Source organism: Pristiophorus japonicus, chromosome 8 (genome assembly GCF_044704955.1).
Source record: "Pristiophorus japonicus isolate sPriJap1 chromosome 8, sPriJap1.hap1, whole genome shotgun sequence".
Lineage (NCBI taxonomy): Eukaryota > Metazoa > Chordata > Chondrichthyes > Pristiophoridae > Pristiophorus > Pristiophorus japonicus.
The window spans coordinates 26682720-26699775 of record NC_091984.1 but is presented as its reverse complement, the minus strand read 5'-3'; the positions used below and the strand labels follow the sequence as shown (position 1 = coordinate 26699775).

Here is a 17056-nt window from a genome sequence, read left to right as displayed (position 1 = left end):
TTTGCGCATAGCAAGCTCCCACAAACAGCAATGTGATAATGGCCAGACAAACTATTTTGTTATGTTGATTGAGGGATAAATATTGGCCAGGACAATGGGGATAACTCCCCTGCTCTTCTTCGATCTTTTACGTCCACCTGAGAGCCGACTTAGTTTAACGTCTCATCTGAAAGACGGCACCTCAACAGTGCAGCACTCTCTCAGCACTGCACTGGAGTGTCAGTCTAGGGTTACATGCTCAAGTCCCTGCACCCACAATCTCTGACTCAGGTGAGTGTGCTACCCTCTGAGCCACAGCTGACACTATAGAGCTGTGGAGGTGTAAACCCTGGAATCATTTTACAAACAATGTTACAATTGGTGGGTGGGGTTGGGGGGATGCTCTAGGGTCTTTCTGAATGGATAGACTAAAATGGCTCGAAAGGACTTCGGTATCAGTTGAAAAATGGATATGGTTTAGACTTCGCTTCAATCAGTATGTGTGCCCACAAACAAATTATGGACATTTATTCCAATTGTCAAATTGTCTCTAGCGTCATCTGGCTAGAACCACTGGCAGGTGGAAAGACTCACCACGGAGGAATGCTGTAAGCGAGCTGCAGGATGAACTGATGACAGTGCGCCTTAGAGGAGCTGAAACACAGGCTGAACTGAAAGAAGTTAAACACAGGATGTTGGAACATGAGACACAGGTATAAACAGCTTCTCTTGACTTTTTTCATGAAGTAGAGTTTGCTATACAGGTTTAAATTCAAAAAGAATTATTCCTGTAAATTGCAGCAGGGCTTGACTCAAGCACGCGAAAGGTACTTTTTGCAATATAAACTATACACGTAGGTTCTGAAGGCGGCCAAAATTTCAAAAAGCTCCGAGCAAAGTGCTGCAGTACAGCGGGACCTGGGGGTACTCGTACATGAAACACAGAAGGATAGTATGCAGGTGAAGCAAGTGATCAGGAAGGCCAATGGAATCTTGGCCTTTATTGCAAAGGGGATGAAATATAAAAACAGGGAAGTCTTGTTACAGTTATACAGGGTACTGATAAGGCCACACCTGCAATAGTGTGCCGTTTTGGTTTCCATATTTACAAAAGGGTATGTTTGCTTTGGAGGCAGTTTAGAGAAGGTTCACTAGGTTGATTCCAGGGATGAGGGGGTTGACTTATGAGGAAAGGTTGAGTAGGTTGGGCCTCTACTCATTGGAATTCAGAAGAGTGAGAGGTGATCTTATCGAAATGTATAAGATTATGAAGGGGCTTGACAAGGTGGATGCAGAGAGGATGTTTCCACTGGTGGGGGTGACTAGATCTAGAGGGCATGATCTTAGAATTAAGGGTCGCCCATTTAGAACTGAGATGAGGAGGAATTTCTTCTGAGGGTTGTGAATCTATGGAATTCGCTGCCTCAGAGAGCTGTGGAAGCTGGGACATTGAATAAATTTAAGACAGAAATAGACAATTTCTTAACAGATAAGGGAATATGGGGTTATGGGGGACGGTGGGAAAGTGGAGCTGAGTCCATAATCAGATTAGCCATGATCTTGAATGGCGGAGCAGGCTCGTGGGGCCATATGGCCTACTCCTGCTATTTCTTATGTTCTTATGTAAATAATTCAGTGACTTGACATTTAATGCAGATCTATGACTGGGTTCTGTTTATCCAGACAGCCCATGAATCACCCCTGTTTGGATAAGTGAATAATGTCTAATACTACTTAACTTTGTTAATTTCATTATTATACAGCATTAAATTCAGCATATTATATATACCAGAATGTAAATAATCATACGCACAAAGTATGCCAGTTCAGTTTACCGGTCAATTTGCATAATTTACATTTGGGTAAATTACTTCTAATTGAACCACCAAGCTGGAGTACATTGTGTGTTTGACATGTCTTGATAACTTCTCTTGTCACAGTGAGATGCAGAAGGGATAATCGGTTGCGATACTGTTTGGTTCAGGGTCTGTTACTTCACCACGCGCTGTGAGACACATTTGAAACGGACTGAGGACCAAAAAGGTTGTGATAGGAACAATTAATTAAAACAGTCCTTCAATTATTTTAAAAGTAACAGTGCAAGAATGCTGTATTCGTTCAGCAGACCTTTCTTTATTGGATTGAATATACAATTTGAACCTAAGGTTTGTAGATGAGAAATCTTTCATATACAAAATAGTGGAGGTTTTGCAAGATGGTAGGAATTGGGTTAAGCTTGTTTTGCCTTTGGAGATGGCAACACTAGCATATGCTTTCAAGTAGATCATCTGCCTACCTTGGCTGGGATGGGGAAAGAAAATAACTTCTTTGAAAAGCACAAAAAGGAGAATATGGGTAATGCCTGAAGAACCATTGATATAACTATCTGACATGTAAAGTACATTTCACATTAGCCCCAATTTTGCTGTTCTAATAACGGCGAGCGCCCCGTTATTGCTGGGTAAAACGGACAAACTTCTGGAGTCCGTGTATGTGCAGTTAATCGCGGAAATCCAGACATTGCTGTCAGAAAAACCCTGCTCATTCATGGTGCACTGTTGCAGTCTTCACCGATGGAATCTGCACAGAAATCACCGTTAAGGCATAAACTTAAACTAATTACCTGCTATTATCGCTCCAAAGACAGATGAAAAACTTCAGCCTTGTTCAATCAGGAGTAACTGAGTTTTTAATGGCATAGTAAGTCATAATTACGGCTGAACACTTTCTCTGGCCCTGAAAAATTAATTTTACAAGTGTGGACTCTCATTCCCTCAGAAGAAAATTAATGTTGCAGATTTTTTTAAATATGTAAATATTTTTTTTCAATTTGTTAATCTATTTATATTTCTACATTAATCTCATGTGTATGTCCCAATCTTTATTATGTTTTCTGTACAAGATTTAAATGTAATTTATTTTTACTATTTTTTACTTCTTGCTTTGCCACCTCTGAGGATTAAGAACATAAGAAATAGGAGCAGGAGTAGGCCATACGGTCGCTCGAGCCTGCTCGGTCATTTAATACGATCATGGCTGCTCCGAACATGGTTGATCAGTCTCCCTGCTGCTTGACTTGTGCAAAGATCCCCTGTAGAGGGCGCCGAATTCAAACTGACATCGGAAAAGGGGAAGTCTGCACTCTAGAGCCACTTAAAATTTGTGGGTAGCATTTTTTGAGGTGAATGGCAAGCGCTGTTCCTTCCCCACTGACAGCAAAATCCGTGCCATTGGCTTTGACAGACTGCCATTGACAGCAGTTATAAATAAGTATTTCTCCCAGATGAAGGAGTTTGTGGAAAGGCAACGTAAATAAGCGATATACGTGGGGGAAAGAGGATGTAAATTCCTTCAGTAATATTAACAATCGTCCAGTAAATTGAATTCTGTGTTCATAAAACAGGTGGAATGTGTCTTAAGAAACATTGCTATTAGAAAAGTAGATAATGTGAATTTGAAATAGCAAATTCTAATTTTTTTTGTTTATCTGTTATTAACTTATCAAAATATCAGAACCAAATCAGCAGTAACCAGCTATATCGAGCAGAAAAGGAGTGCAATGGCCTACATGAGAAGGTGCAATATCTCACAGCCCAGAATAAGGGACTACTCACTCAGTTAAATGAAATGAAACGAAAAATGGCTGAGATACACTGCAAGGTACAGTATATGAAGTATATAGTATATACAGTATATCAAATAATCATGGGTAGCAAATTCATGCCAACCAGCTGATTTCTGAGTGCAATTTATCTACTTAGTTCTACATAAATTTGAGGTAGAAATTGAAGGAATTAATATTTTGAGATGATTGATAAGACATCAATATTAAGCTTTATGTTTTATTTGGGAAAGTCTTGCTCATAATAGCAACAGCTCTTTAAAAAATGAACATTTGCAAAAAAACGGTATGAAGCAGACATTAATCTGAGTTCAGTTTCCATCTTGGTAAATTGAAGTTGAATTCAATAAATCTCGGAAATTATAATCTAACACCAGAAAAAAAGACCGTGAAAGGTGCTGGATTGTTATAAAAACAAACTGGTTCACTAATATCCTTCAGGGAAGGGAACCTGTCACCCCTACCCAGTCTGGCTACACACGATTCCAGTCTCTCATTATGTGATTGACTGTTTATGCCTTCTGAAATGTCCTAATTATAATGACACATCACCACCTTCTCAGGACAACCAAGGATGGGCAGTAAATATGATCTTGCCTGCTACACCCACATCCCAGGATCAACATTTTTTTTAAATCTGAAAGATAAACTCGTGTTGGTGAATATGTACAGAAGTGAGTTTAAAGTGGTTTGCTAAATTATGTATAACTGTATTGTGAATATAGATTAAACACTTTAGATAATTATTCTTTTCCAAATTGGGAGAAATTGTATCAATTATTAAACATAAAAAGGAATCAACTGCAATAGTTGAAAATCTGAATGAAAAATCTAAAATACTGGATAGTTTAGCATTTAGCAATTGGAGAAAGCTAGGCAAACTAGGTTTAGGATTGTGTATTGAATAGGTAAAGATTGCTCGGTTTAATATAATTATCAGTACAAAGAAGCACGTAGTTGTTCAGGAATAGTTTTTTTTTTAAACTGGAAAAAGATAAAAATTGCAGGACGATGTACAAAGATCATTTAATCAGGCTGTGAAATGACATTATAAAGAGGAAGGGCTGGATTTTAGGCTGATTTGTGCCCCATTTAGCGCCTCGGGAGGGCGCAAAAATGATTTTTTTGGGGGGCGTGAAGCGAGGCGCACAAGATTTTGTGCCCGGGCAGAATTTTACATAGAAACATAGAAAATAGGTGCAGGTGTAGGCCATTTGGCCCCTCGAGCCTGCACCACCATTCAATAAGATCATGGCTGATCATTCCCTCAGTACCCCTTTCCTGCTTTCTCTCCATACCCCTTGATCCCTTTAACCGTAAGGGCCATATCTAACTCCCTCTTGAACATATCCAATGAAATGGCATCAACAACCCTCTGCGGCAGGGAATTCCACAGGTTAACAATCTCTGAGTGAAGAAGTTTCTCCTCATCTCAGTCCTAAATGGCCTACCCCATATCCTAAGACTGCGTCCCCTTGTTCTGGATTTCCCCATCATCGGGAACATTCTTCCCAAATCTAACCTGTCCAGTCCCGTCAGAATCTTATAAGTTTCTACGAGATCCCCCCTCATCCTTCTAAACTCCAGTGTATAAAGGCCCAGTTGATCCAGTCTCTCCTCATATGTCAGTCCCGCCATCCCGGGAATCAGTCTGGTGAACCTTTGCTGCACTCCCTCAATAACAAGAACGTCCTTCCTCAGATGAGGAGACCAAAACTGAACACACTATTCCAGGTGAGGCCTCACCAAAGCCCTGTAGAACTGCAGTAAGACCTCCCTGCTCCTATACTCAAATCTCCTAGCTATGAAGGCCAATATACCATTTGCCGCCTTCACCGCCTGTTGTACCTGCATGCCAACTTTAAATGACTGATGAACCATGACACCCAGGTCTCGTTGCGCCTCCCCTTTTCCTAATCTGCCGCCATTCAGATATTCTGCCTTCGTGTTTTTGCCCCCAAAATGGATAACCTCACATTTATCTACATTATACTGCATCTGCCATGCATTTGCCCATTCACCTAACTTGTCCAAGCCACCCTTTTAGCGTCCTCCTCACAGCTCACACCGCCACCCAGTTTAGTGTCATCTGCAAACTTGGAGACATTACACTCAATTCCTTCATCTAAATCATTAATGTGTATTGTAAAGAGCTGGGGTCCCAGCACTGAACCCTGCGGCAGCCCACTAGTCACTGCCTGCCATTCTGAAAAGGACCCGTTTATCCCGACACTCTGCTTCCTGTCTGCCAACCAATTCTCTCTCCACGTCATTACCCCCAGTACCATGTGCTTTGATTTTGCATACCAATCCCTTGTGTGGGACCTTGTCAAAAGCCTTTTGAAAGTACAAATACACCACATCCACTGGTTCTCCCTTGTCCGCTCTACTAGTTACATCCTCAAAAAATTCCAGAAGATTTGTCAAGCATGATTTCCCTTTCATAAATCCATGCTGACTTGGACCGATCCTGTCACTGCTTTCCAAATGTGCTGCTATTTCATCTTTAATAATTGATTCCAACATTTTCCCCACCACTGATATCAACCTTAGCGTCCCGCCGCTGTTTTGACCGTTTGGATGGCATAAATCGTCGTGCATTGCTGCGCTAGCGCCCCAGGCGGAACCTTCGAGCATTTCGCCCGATTTAGTGTCTGTCCGGGAACCCGCTAAGAAAAAAAGTCAGACCCAGGGCGCACCAGGCGCTAGCGGCGCCATCTTGAAAACGGAGGAGAAAGTCACAGTTGTGAGTGAGTGAGGATTGGGAGAAGAACACTGTGTTACTGCTCACTTGTGATTGTAAAGTTCATGTGAGTTTTTAGTTTGTTTGAAAGGACATTTTAAAAATAGGTGCTATGCTATGTCGGGAGCCAGTACTCCTGGCTGCTTTATTCATACGGCATCAAGCTGGAAGAAGGCTTATTGATCATTTTCACCGTAATCGAAGAGGTCGCAGACGTATGGGGAGGAGGCCTTAACCCCCATGAGTTTACAGGGAACATCGCTCTCTGAGGCACTGCGTTAGAAGGCTGCGCTTCCAAAAAGAGTTGGTCAGAGAGATATGCCAGCTCATACAGGCAGACCTACAGCCTACCAGTGACAACAGGACTGCACTGCCCGTCGAGGTGCAGGTGACTGGCACTTGTCTTTTATGCCTCCGGCTCCTTTCAGGCATCAGCAGGCGACATATGCTCCATCTCGCAGCACGCTACACTGCATTTGCCAGGTGACTATTGCACTGTACGCACGCAGGGTGGACTTCATAAACTTCCAAATGACCAAGGAGATCCAAAATGAGAGTTCTGTAGATTTTGGACGATTTGCTGGCTTCCCCAAGGTTCAGGTTGTCCTTGACTGTATGTACATCGCCCTGCAAGCACCTTTACAGAGTCCAGAGATTTACCGAAACCGAAAGGGATTCCACTCCATGAACGTGCAGATGGTCTGTGACCATACTCAGCGCATTATGGTAGTCAATGCCCAATATCCAGGGAGCATCCATAATGCTTTCATCTTGCATGAGAGCAGTGTCTCACGCATGTTTCAGTGTCAACCACAAGGCCAGAGCTGGATGCTCGGGGACAATGGTTATGGCCTCGCCACCTGGCTCATGACCTCCCCATCTGGAACCCTCAGACGGAAGCCGAGCATCGCTATAATGAGAGCCATGCAACCACATGCAACATTGTTGAAACATAGAAAATAGGTGCAGGAGCAGGCCATTCGACCCTTCGAGACTGCACTGCCATTCAATATGATCATGGCTGATCATGCCAGCTCAGTACCCCGCCCCTGCCTTCTCTCCATACCCCCTGGTCCCTTTGGCCGTAAGGGCCACATCTAACTCCCTTTTGAATATGTCCAACGAACTGGACTCAACAACTTTCTGTGGCAGAGAATTCCAAAGGTTCACAACTCTCTGGGTGAAAAAGTTTCTCCACATCTCGGTCCTATATGACTTACCTCTTATCTTTAGACTGTGACCCCTGGTTCTGGGCTTCCCCAACATCGGGAACATTCTTCCTGCATCTAACTTGTCCAGTCCCGTCAGTATTTTATAAGTTTCTATGAGATCCCCTCTCATTCTTCTAAATTCCAGTGTGTATAAGCCTAGCCAATCCAGTCTTTCCTCGTATGTCAGTCCTCCCATCCCGGGAATCAGTCTGGTGAACCTTCGCTTCACTCCCGCAATAGCAAGAACATCCTTCCTCAGATGAGGAGACCAAAACTGAACACAATATTCCAGGTGTTGTCTCACCAAGGCCCTGTACAACTGGAGTAAGACCTCCCTGCTCCAATACTCAAATCCCCTCGCGATGAAAGCCAGCATGCCATTTGCTTTCTTTACTGCCTGCTGTACCTGCATGCCTACCTTCAATGACTGATGTACCATGACACCCGGGTCCCTTTGCACCTTCACTTTTACTAATCTGTCACCATTCAGATAATAATCTGCCATCATGTTTTTGCCACCAAAGTGGATAACCTCATATTTATCCACATTATACTGCACCTGCCATGCATTTACCCATTCACCTAACCTGTCCAAGTCCCCCTGCAGCGTCTTAGCATCCTCCTCGCAGCTCGCACTGCCACCCAGCTTAGTGTCATCTGCAAACTTGGAGATATTACCTTCAATTCTTTTGTCTAAATCATTAATGTATATTGTAAATAGCTGGGGTCCCAGCACTGAACCCTGCAGCACACCACTAGTCACTGCCTGCCATTCTGAAAACGACCCGTTTATCCTGACTCTCTGCTTCCTGTCTGCCAACCAGCTCTCTATCCACGTCAGTACATTACCCCCAATACTATGTGCTTTAATTTTGCACACCAATCTCTTGTGTGGGACCTTGTCAAAAGCCTTTTGAAAGTCCAAATACACCACGTCCACTGGTTCTCCTTCATCCACTCTACCAGTTACATCCTCAAAAAATTCCAGAAGTTTTGTCAAGCAGGATTTCCTTTCATAAATCCATGCTGACTTGGGCCAATCCTGTCACTGCTTGCCAAATGTGCTGCTATTTCATCTTTAATAATTGATTCCAACATTTTCCCCACTACTGATGGCAGGTCGATAATTACCCATTTTCTCTCTCCCTCCTTTCTTAAAAAGTGGTGTTACATTAGCTACTCTCCAGTCCATAGGAACTGATCCAGAGTCGATAGACTGTTGGAAAATGATCCACTATTTCTAGGGCCACTACCTTAAGTACTCTGGGATGCAGACTATCAGGCCCCGGGGATTTATCGGCCTTCAATCCCATCAATTTCCCTAACACCATTTCCCGCCTAATAAGGATTTCCTTCAGTTCCTCTTTCTCACTAGACCCTCAGCCCCCTAGTATTTCCAGAAGGTTATTTGTGTCTCCCTTCATGAAGACAGAACCAAAGTGCTTGTTTAACTGGTCTGCCATTTCTTTGTTCCCCATTAAAATTCACCTGAATCTGACTGCAAGGGACATACGTTTGTTTTCACTAATCTTTTTCTTTTCACATATCAAAAGAAGCTTTTGCAGTCAGTTTTTATGTTCCTAGCAAGCTTCCTCTCAGACTCTATTTTTCCCCTCCTAATTAAACCCTTTGTCCTCCTCTGCTGTAAATTCAAAATTCTCCCAGTCCTCAGGTTTGCTGCTTTTTCTGGCCAATTTATATGCCTTTTCCTTGGATTTAACACTATCCTTAATTTCCCTTGTTTAGTCATGGTTGAGCCACCTTCCCCATTTTGTTTTTACTCCAGTCAGGGATGTACAGTTGTTGAAGTTCATCCATGTGATCTTTAAATGTTTGCCATTGCCTATCCACCATCAACTCTTTAAGTATCACTCGCCAGTCTATTCTAGCCAATTCACGTCTCATACCATCAAAGTTACCTTTCCTTAAGTTCAGGACCCTAGTCTCTGAATTAACTTGTCACTCGCCATCTTAATAAAGAATTCTACCATATTATGGTCGCTCTTCCCCAAGGGGTCTCGCACAACAAGATTGCTAATTAGTCCTTTCTCATTACACAACACCCAGTCTAGGATGACCAGCCCTCTAGTTGGTTCCTCGACATTTTAGTCTAGAAAACCATCCCTAATACACTCCAGGAAATCCTCCTCCATCGCATTGCTACCAGTTTGGTTAGCCCAATGAATTAGTAGATTAAAGTTGCCCATGATAACTGCTGTACTTTTATTGCACGCATCCCTAATTTCTTGTTTGAAGCTGTCCCCAACCTCACTACTACTGTTTGGTGGTCTGTACACAACTCCCACTCGCGTTTTCTGCCCTTTGGTATTCCGTAGCTCCACCCATACTGATTCCACATCATCCAAGCTAATGTACACAGGAATGGCTAAGGTGACCAAAAGAATTTATTAAACATTGTAAACTTTGTCAACTTTGTAAACTTAATTGTGAAACTTTAATAAAATAACATAAATTAGCTGCATCCAGCAGTGTGATCATTCAACAACAACATTATCAATAACATAATCCAGAACAACATAATAATGCAACATAAAAACATAGGATGCATCCAGAATCAACAACATAATGCAGCAACCCCTGCCCCATTATTTTTTACCACTGTCTTTTGACCCCTTCCTCTTATTCCCCTCCCTTGCTTGCTTCTCCTAACCCAAGTGGTACCAAGATGGCGTGCAGCAACGTTGCCAAATCACTGCTGTGTTGGGGGGAGAGACAATGGAGACGTTGCATGGGGACAAACTGGACCAGCTCATGGCGTGGAAGGCCTGGCTTCTGACAGGCAAGCCTCTTCATCGGCGCCACCAGCCACAGGTGTTTTGGTTTGGGTGTGACAATGGGGAACGTAGAGCGTATGGCGGCGGGGTTTATGGACTGCTTCACCTGCTCAAGCTGAAGCAGAGCTTGTGCCTGTGATGCGCCATATTTCGCAAGGGTTCGCACCACACTCTCCAGGACTCCAGTGTCACTGCTGGAGACCACCAGCCTCATGTGGCCATTGATGGCCTCACAGGTTTCACGGTTCGCACTGACAATCTACCTCCGTAATGGTCACAGTGAGACTCCCGATGCTTGAGGGAATCCTCCCCAGGACATCAAGGAGCTGATAACTGACATGGATGCTCTCCCTGGACATTCCCACCATGTCCAGTTCCACGTCTTTGCTGACTCACCCTCCGGAGAGATGGCATACGGGATTCGACCCCAGAACTGCGTTGCTGCACGCCATTGGTCCCAGGAGCCTCGGAGTTGTCAAACCCCGAGAAAGTCACGTTATCATCCTCAGACGAGGTGAGTGCCGGTGGTAAAACGGGGAGGGCTTGCAGCTGTGCCGGAGTCGGCTGAACAGTATCCTCCTCTCCCTTCTCCTCCAGACGATGGCGTGATGTGGAGTGTTCCCTTGAGGGATGCTGTGGTTGGTCATCTGGAAGTAGAAAGCAACAGACGAGTGGTTAGCCTCAGGGGAGAGGGCAGGGTGACATGAGGAAGTTCGCATTGCACAGGCTCATTTGAAGAACTGTCGCTACTCCATTATATTTAGTCTAGAGACAGTGCATGCCATTGCCCCAAACCATCCCAGGGAGTGTGCCCCAACCCTAGTCCAGAGACACTGCATGACATCGCCCCAACCCAGCCCCACTGGCCATTGCCCGACCTGAGACACAGATGAGGCCTGCCACTCATTCTTCAATGTCCGTGAGTGGCAGGGTCTGAGGCAGACCGCTGCCTGCTTGCACCGATTATGTGACTTCTTGAGCTGCAAAGTTGAAAATGGGAATGGTTACAAGAGGAATCAAGACAGTGCGCCAGGCGATTCAGCCAGGAGACTAACGAAGCTCTAGTGGGGGCTATGGAGAGAAGATGGCAGGAGTTACATAGTAGGGGTGGATCTGGACCACTGCCATCGATTTTCAAGTGCCTTTGGAGGGAAATTGCAGAGCAGGTCTCTGCCTCAGACACAGTGGTCAGGGTTTCATCTGCTCTTGTGGCACAGATTGCCACCAAAGCACTTGAACCATACTGTCTGAATGTAATACAGTCCTCTGTTTAATGTCCTTGGAAGTTGCACGTGGTTCATCAGGAGGACATCGAAGTGCGGAGACATCTTATGAGATCTCAGAAAGCAATCTTAATAATGTGTAAAGATCAATCATGGCAATCGTGCCAAACTAAGCCTACTATGTGTCATGCATTTTAGGAGGCAACCCACAGAGTGCTGAGACACGCCAACAGCATGAGAACACCCACAGAGTGCTGAGAACAAGGAGCATGAGATTTATAATTGAAGTAATGAAGGAGTGCATGAATTAAAATTTTACTCACTCTAACGACGCTTGAAAGATCATTGAACTTCTTTCGGCGCTGTGTGCCACTCCTGACCGCCTCAGCGATATCCCTCCAAATGCACTTGAAAATCGATGACAGTGGTCCAGATCCACCCCTACGATGTAACTCCTACCATCTTCTCTCACAGCCCCAACTCGAGCTTCGTTAGCCTCCTGGCTGAATCGCCTGGCACGCTGTCTTGATTCCTCGTCCTCCCATCATGACAATCTAAATTTAAAAAGGCTGATTCAGCCCTGGGTGTACCGAACATGTGCGCGGCGGCGCCCTGCATTAGTGTTTGCGATCGGACAGCAGACCAGAAGCACGGTAATAAAAAAATGTAAAAATTTGCGCATGCGCAGAACAGCCAATTTTTTTAGCGCTGGAACTTTCAGCTCCGGCGCACAAATTGTGTGGTGCAACGCTGGAGTTAGTGCTAACGCTCCTCGTGAACATTCATTTGGCGACAGTTGCATGCTCTGGCACCAATGCTAACCCGGCACTAAATTTTTGAATCCACCACGAATTGTGCCCGGAGACTAGCGAAAACACAAAAAGCCAAAAATCCAAGATCAGCAAAACAGCTGAAAAATAGAGGAGAGTAAGGTCGAATGTTAACCAAGTCAAAGAAACTGCTAAGATCTAAACAAATAATAACAACTTGTATTTATATAGCGCCTTTAAGGTAGTGAAACGCCTAAGGCGCCTCACAGAAGTATTATGAGATAAAGAATTTGACACCGAGCTGCATAAGTAGAAATTAGCGCAGGTGACAGGTATGTTTTAAGGAGCGTCTTGAAGGAAGAAAGAGGTGTAGAGAAACAGAGAGGTTTCAGCAGGGAGATCCAGAGCTTTGGGGCCTAGGCAACAGAAGGCACAGTCACCAATGGTTGAGCGATTATATTCGGGGATGCTCAAGAGGGCAGAATTAGAGGAACGCAAACATCTGGGGTGGGGAGGGTGCGGGGGCTGCGGGAGGGGTTGTGGGACTCGAGGATATTAGAGATAGGGATGGGTGAGGCCATGGAGGGATTTGAAAATAAGGATGAGAATTTTAAAATTGAGGCGTTGCTTAACTGGAAGCCAATGTCGGTCAGTGAGCATAGGAGTGATGGGTGAAACATAGAAAATAGTTGCAGGAGTAGGCCAATTGACTCTTCGAATCTGCACCACCATTCAATAAGATCATGGCTGATCATTCACCTCAGTACCCCTTTCCTGCTTTCTCTCCATACCCCTTAATCCCTTTCGCCGTAAGAGCCATATCTAATTCCCTCTTGAATATATCCAATGAACTGGCATCACCAACTCTGTGTGGAAGAGAATTCCACAGGTTAACAGCTCTGAATGAAGAAGTTTCTCCTCATCTCAGTCCTAAATGGCTTACCCCCTTATCCTTAGACTGTGTCCCTTGGTTCTGGACTTCCCCAACATCGGGAACATTCTTCCTGTATCTAACCAGTCCAGTCCCATCAGAATTTTATATGTTTCTATGAGATCCCCTCTCATCCTTCTAAACTCCAGTGAATACAGGCCCAGTCGATCCAGTCTCTTCTCATATGTCAGTCCTGCCATCCCGGGAATCAGTCTGGTGAACCTTCGCTGCACTCCCTCAATAGCAAGAACGTCCTTTCTCAGATTAGGAAACCAAACCTGAACACAATATTCCAGGTGAGACCTCACCAAGGCCCTCTACAACTGCAGTAAGACTTCCCTGCTCCTATATTCAAATCCCCTAGCTATGAAGGCCAACATACCATTTGCCTTCTTCACCGCCTGCTGTACCTGCATGCCAACTTTCAATGACTGATGTATCATGACACCCAGGCCTCGTTGCACCTCCTTTTCCTAATCTGCCGCCATTCAGATAATCTGCCTTCGAATTTTTGCCACCAAAGTGGATAACCTCACATTTATCCATATTATACTGCATCTGCCATGCATTTATCCACTCACCTAACCTGTCCAAGTCACCCTGCAGCCTCTTAGCGTCCTCCTCACAGCTCACACCGCCACCCAGCTTAGTGTCATCTGCAAACTTGGAGATATTGCACTCAATTCCTTCATCCATATCATTAATGTATATTGTAAATAGCTCGGGTCCCAGCACTGAGCCCTCCGGCACCCCACTAGTCACTGGCCGGTTGTGCGGGACTTGGTGTGAGTTTAGGGCCTGGGCAGCTGAGTTTTGGATCACCTCTAGTTTACATAGGGTAGAAAGTGGGAGGCCAGCCAGGAGTGTGTTGGAATAGTGAAGTCTAGAGGTAACAAAGGCATGTATATGGGGGCTTCAGCAGCGGATGAGCTGATGCAAGGGCGGAGGTGGGCGATGTTATGGAGCTGGAAAGAGATGGTCTTCGTTATCTTGCGGATATGTGATTGAAAGCTCATTTCAGAGTCAAATATGACACCAAGATTGTGAACAGTCTAGTTCAGCCTCAGACAGAAGTTGGGAAAAGGGATGGAGTCAGTGGCTATGCAATGGAGTTTACGGCGGGGACCGAAAACAATGGCTTCGGTCTTCCCAATATTCAATTGGAACAAACAAAAGCAAAATACTGCGGATGCTGGAAATCTGAAACAGGAGCAGAAATACTCAGCCGGTCAGGCGGCATCTGTGGGCAACAGAGTTAACGTTTCAGATCGATGACCTTTTGTCAGAACTGGAAAAAGTTAGTGATGTAACATGTTTTAAGCAGGTGCAGGGGGAGGAGAGGAGAGGAGAGGAAAGAGCAAAAGGGAAGGTCTGTCTTAGGATGTAAAAGTTAAAGTTGTTTGAAATAAATATATAGATTTAGAGGGCTGTAGATAGCCTTTAGAGGGCTGTAGATAGCCTGGGCGAAAAATGAAATTCTGTTCCCGAAGCTTACTTGAACTTTTCCAACTCAATGCTTGTACTTATGTTGCACTAGAATTTATCATATTTGTCCTTTCACTATCCAGCTCTGACAAAGTTTCTACCCAGAACATTAATCTACTTTTTAACACTGCAGATGATGTTTATTTCCAATATTTTCTGTTTTTATTTTTATATAAATGATTACTCTGCCAAGAAATTGGTGTTCCCTTAATGCTCCTTCCCAAGTAACATAAAATGAGCATTACCGCACTATTAATTTAGAATGTAACTTTCCTTATTAAAAGCCATTTCTTCTCCCAGAGGGTTGTGAATCGATGGAATTCTCTGCCCAAGGAAGCAGTTGAGGCTAGCTCATTGAATGTATTCAAATCACAGATGGATAGATTTTTAACCAATAAGGGAATGAAGGGTTATGGGGAGCGGGCGGGTAAGTAGAGCTGAGTCCATGGCTAGATCAGCCATGATCTTGTTGAATGGCGGAACAGGCTTGAGGGGCTAGATGGCCTACTCCTGTTCCTAATTCTTATGTTCTAAGGTGCTGCACCCCGGTTGCCAACCACACACGAGAGCCAGCAGCAATATCTTGCTTCTGGCTCAGAGGAGTATTAAGTGACCTCCCTATTCTTCCTACCAAAATTTAATACCTCACATTTATCCATGTTGAACTTCACTTGCCAATTATATGTCCATTCTGCAAGTTTATTAATGTCCTCCTGTAATTTGTTGCAGTCCTCCTCAGTATTGACAATCGCCCCAATTTGGTGTCATCCGCAAATTTAGAAATTGTGTTGTTGATACCAAAGTCTAAATTATTAATATAAATTGTGAACAACAGTGGTCCCAGCACTAAACCTTGTGGAACACCACTATCCACCTTCTGCTACTGTGAATAACTAATTTTTACCCCTATTCTCTACTTTCTGTCTTGAGCCAGCTAACTATCCATTCTGTTACTTGTCCCCTGACTCTGCATTCTCTGACCTTGTTCATCAGTCTATTATGGGGTATCTTAATGAAGGCCTTTTGAAAATCTAGATAAATTACAATTTCGATAGTCAAGTGGTGCATTTTTGTCAGATATTCCAACAGTGGATAGTCAAGGGGAAGAACTTAACACAATCACAATCACTAAGGAGGATGTACTCGTAAGGTAATGGGACTAAAGACAGATAAATCCCCTGGACTTGATGGCTTGCATCCTAAGGTCTTAAGAGAAGTAACGGCAGGGATAGTGGATGCATTGGTTGTAATTTGCCAAAATTCCCTGGATTCTGGGGGGGTCCCAGTCGATTGGAAAACTGCAAATGTAATGCCCCTATTTAAAAAAGGAGGCAGACAAAAAGCAGGAAACTATAGACCAGAGACCAGTTAGCTTGACATCTGTGGTTGGGAAAATGTTGGAGTCCATTATTAAAGAAGCAGTAGCAGGACATTTGGAAAAGCAAAATTCGGTCAAGAGTCAGCATGGATTTATGAAGCAGAAGTCGTGTTTGACAAATTTGCTGGAGTTCTTTGAGGATGTAACGAACAGGGTGGATAAAGGGGAACCAGGAGATTTGGTGTATTTGGACTTCCAGAAGGCATTTGACGAGGTGCCACATAAAAGGTTACTGCACAAGATAAAAGTTCATGGGGTTGGGAGTAATATATTAGCATGGATAGAGGATTGGCTAACTAACAGAAAACAAAGAGTTGGGATAAATGGTTAATTCTCTGGTTGGCAACCAGTAACTAGTGGGGTAGAGCAGGGATCAGTGCTGGAACCCTAACTATTTACAATCCATATTAATGACTTGGAAGAAGGGGACTGAGTGTAACGTAGCCAAGTTTGCTGACGATACAAAGATGGGAGAAAAAGCAATGTGTGAGGAGGACACAAAAAATATGCAAAAGTACATAAACAGGCTAAGTGAGTGGGCAAAAATTTGGCAGATGGAATATAATGTTGGAAAGTGTGAGGTCATGCACTTTGACAGAAAAAAATCAAACAGCAAGTTATTATTTAAATGGAGAAAGATTGCACAGTGCCGCAGTACAGCGGGACCTGGAGGTACTTGTACATGAATCACAAAAGGATAGTATGCAGGTGATCAGGAAGGCCAATGGTATCTTGGCCTTTATTGCAAAGTGGATGGAGTATAAAAGCGGGGAAGTCGTGCTACAAGGTTTTGGTGAGGCCACACCTGGAATACTGCGTGCAGTTTTGGTTTCCGTATTTACAAAAGGATATACTTGATTTGGAGGCATTTCAGAGAAGGTTCACTAGGTTGATTCCGGGGATGAGGGGGTTGACTTAA

The 17056-nt window shown here is 44.0% G+C and overlaps 1 protein-coding gene across 3 annotated transcripts in view; it reads left to right on the top strand.

The window, feature by feature from the left end:
* The window catches only part of evi5b (ecotropic viral integration site 5b), a 208930-nt gene that overhangs the window by 183455 nt on the left and 8419 nt on the right, over positions 1-17056 (top strand). For all 3 annotated transcript variants that reach the window (XM_070886010.1, XM_070886011.1, XM_070886012.1), the window contains exons 16-17: positions 534-692; positions 3493-3639. In XM_070886010.1, the coding sequence (XP_070742111.1) occupies positions 534-692; positions 3493-3639 (306 nt within the window). The remainder of the gene's footprint in view (positions 1-533; positions 693-3492; positions 3640-17056) is intronic.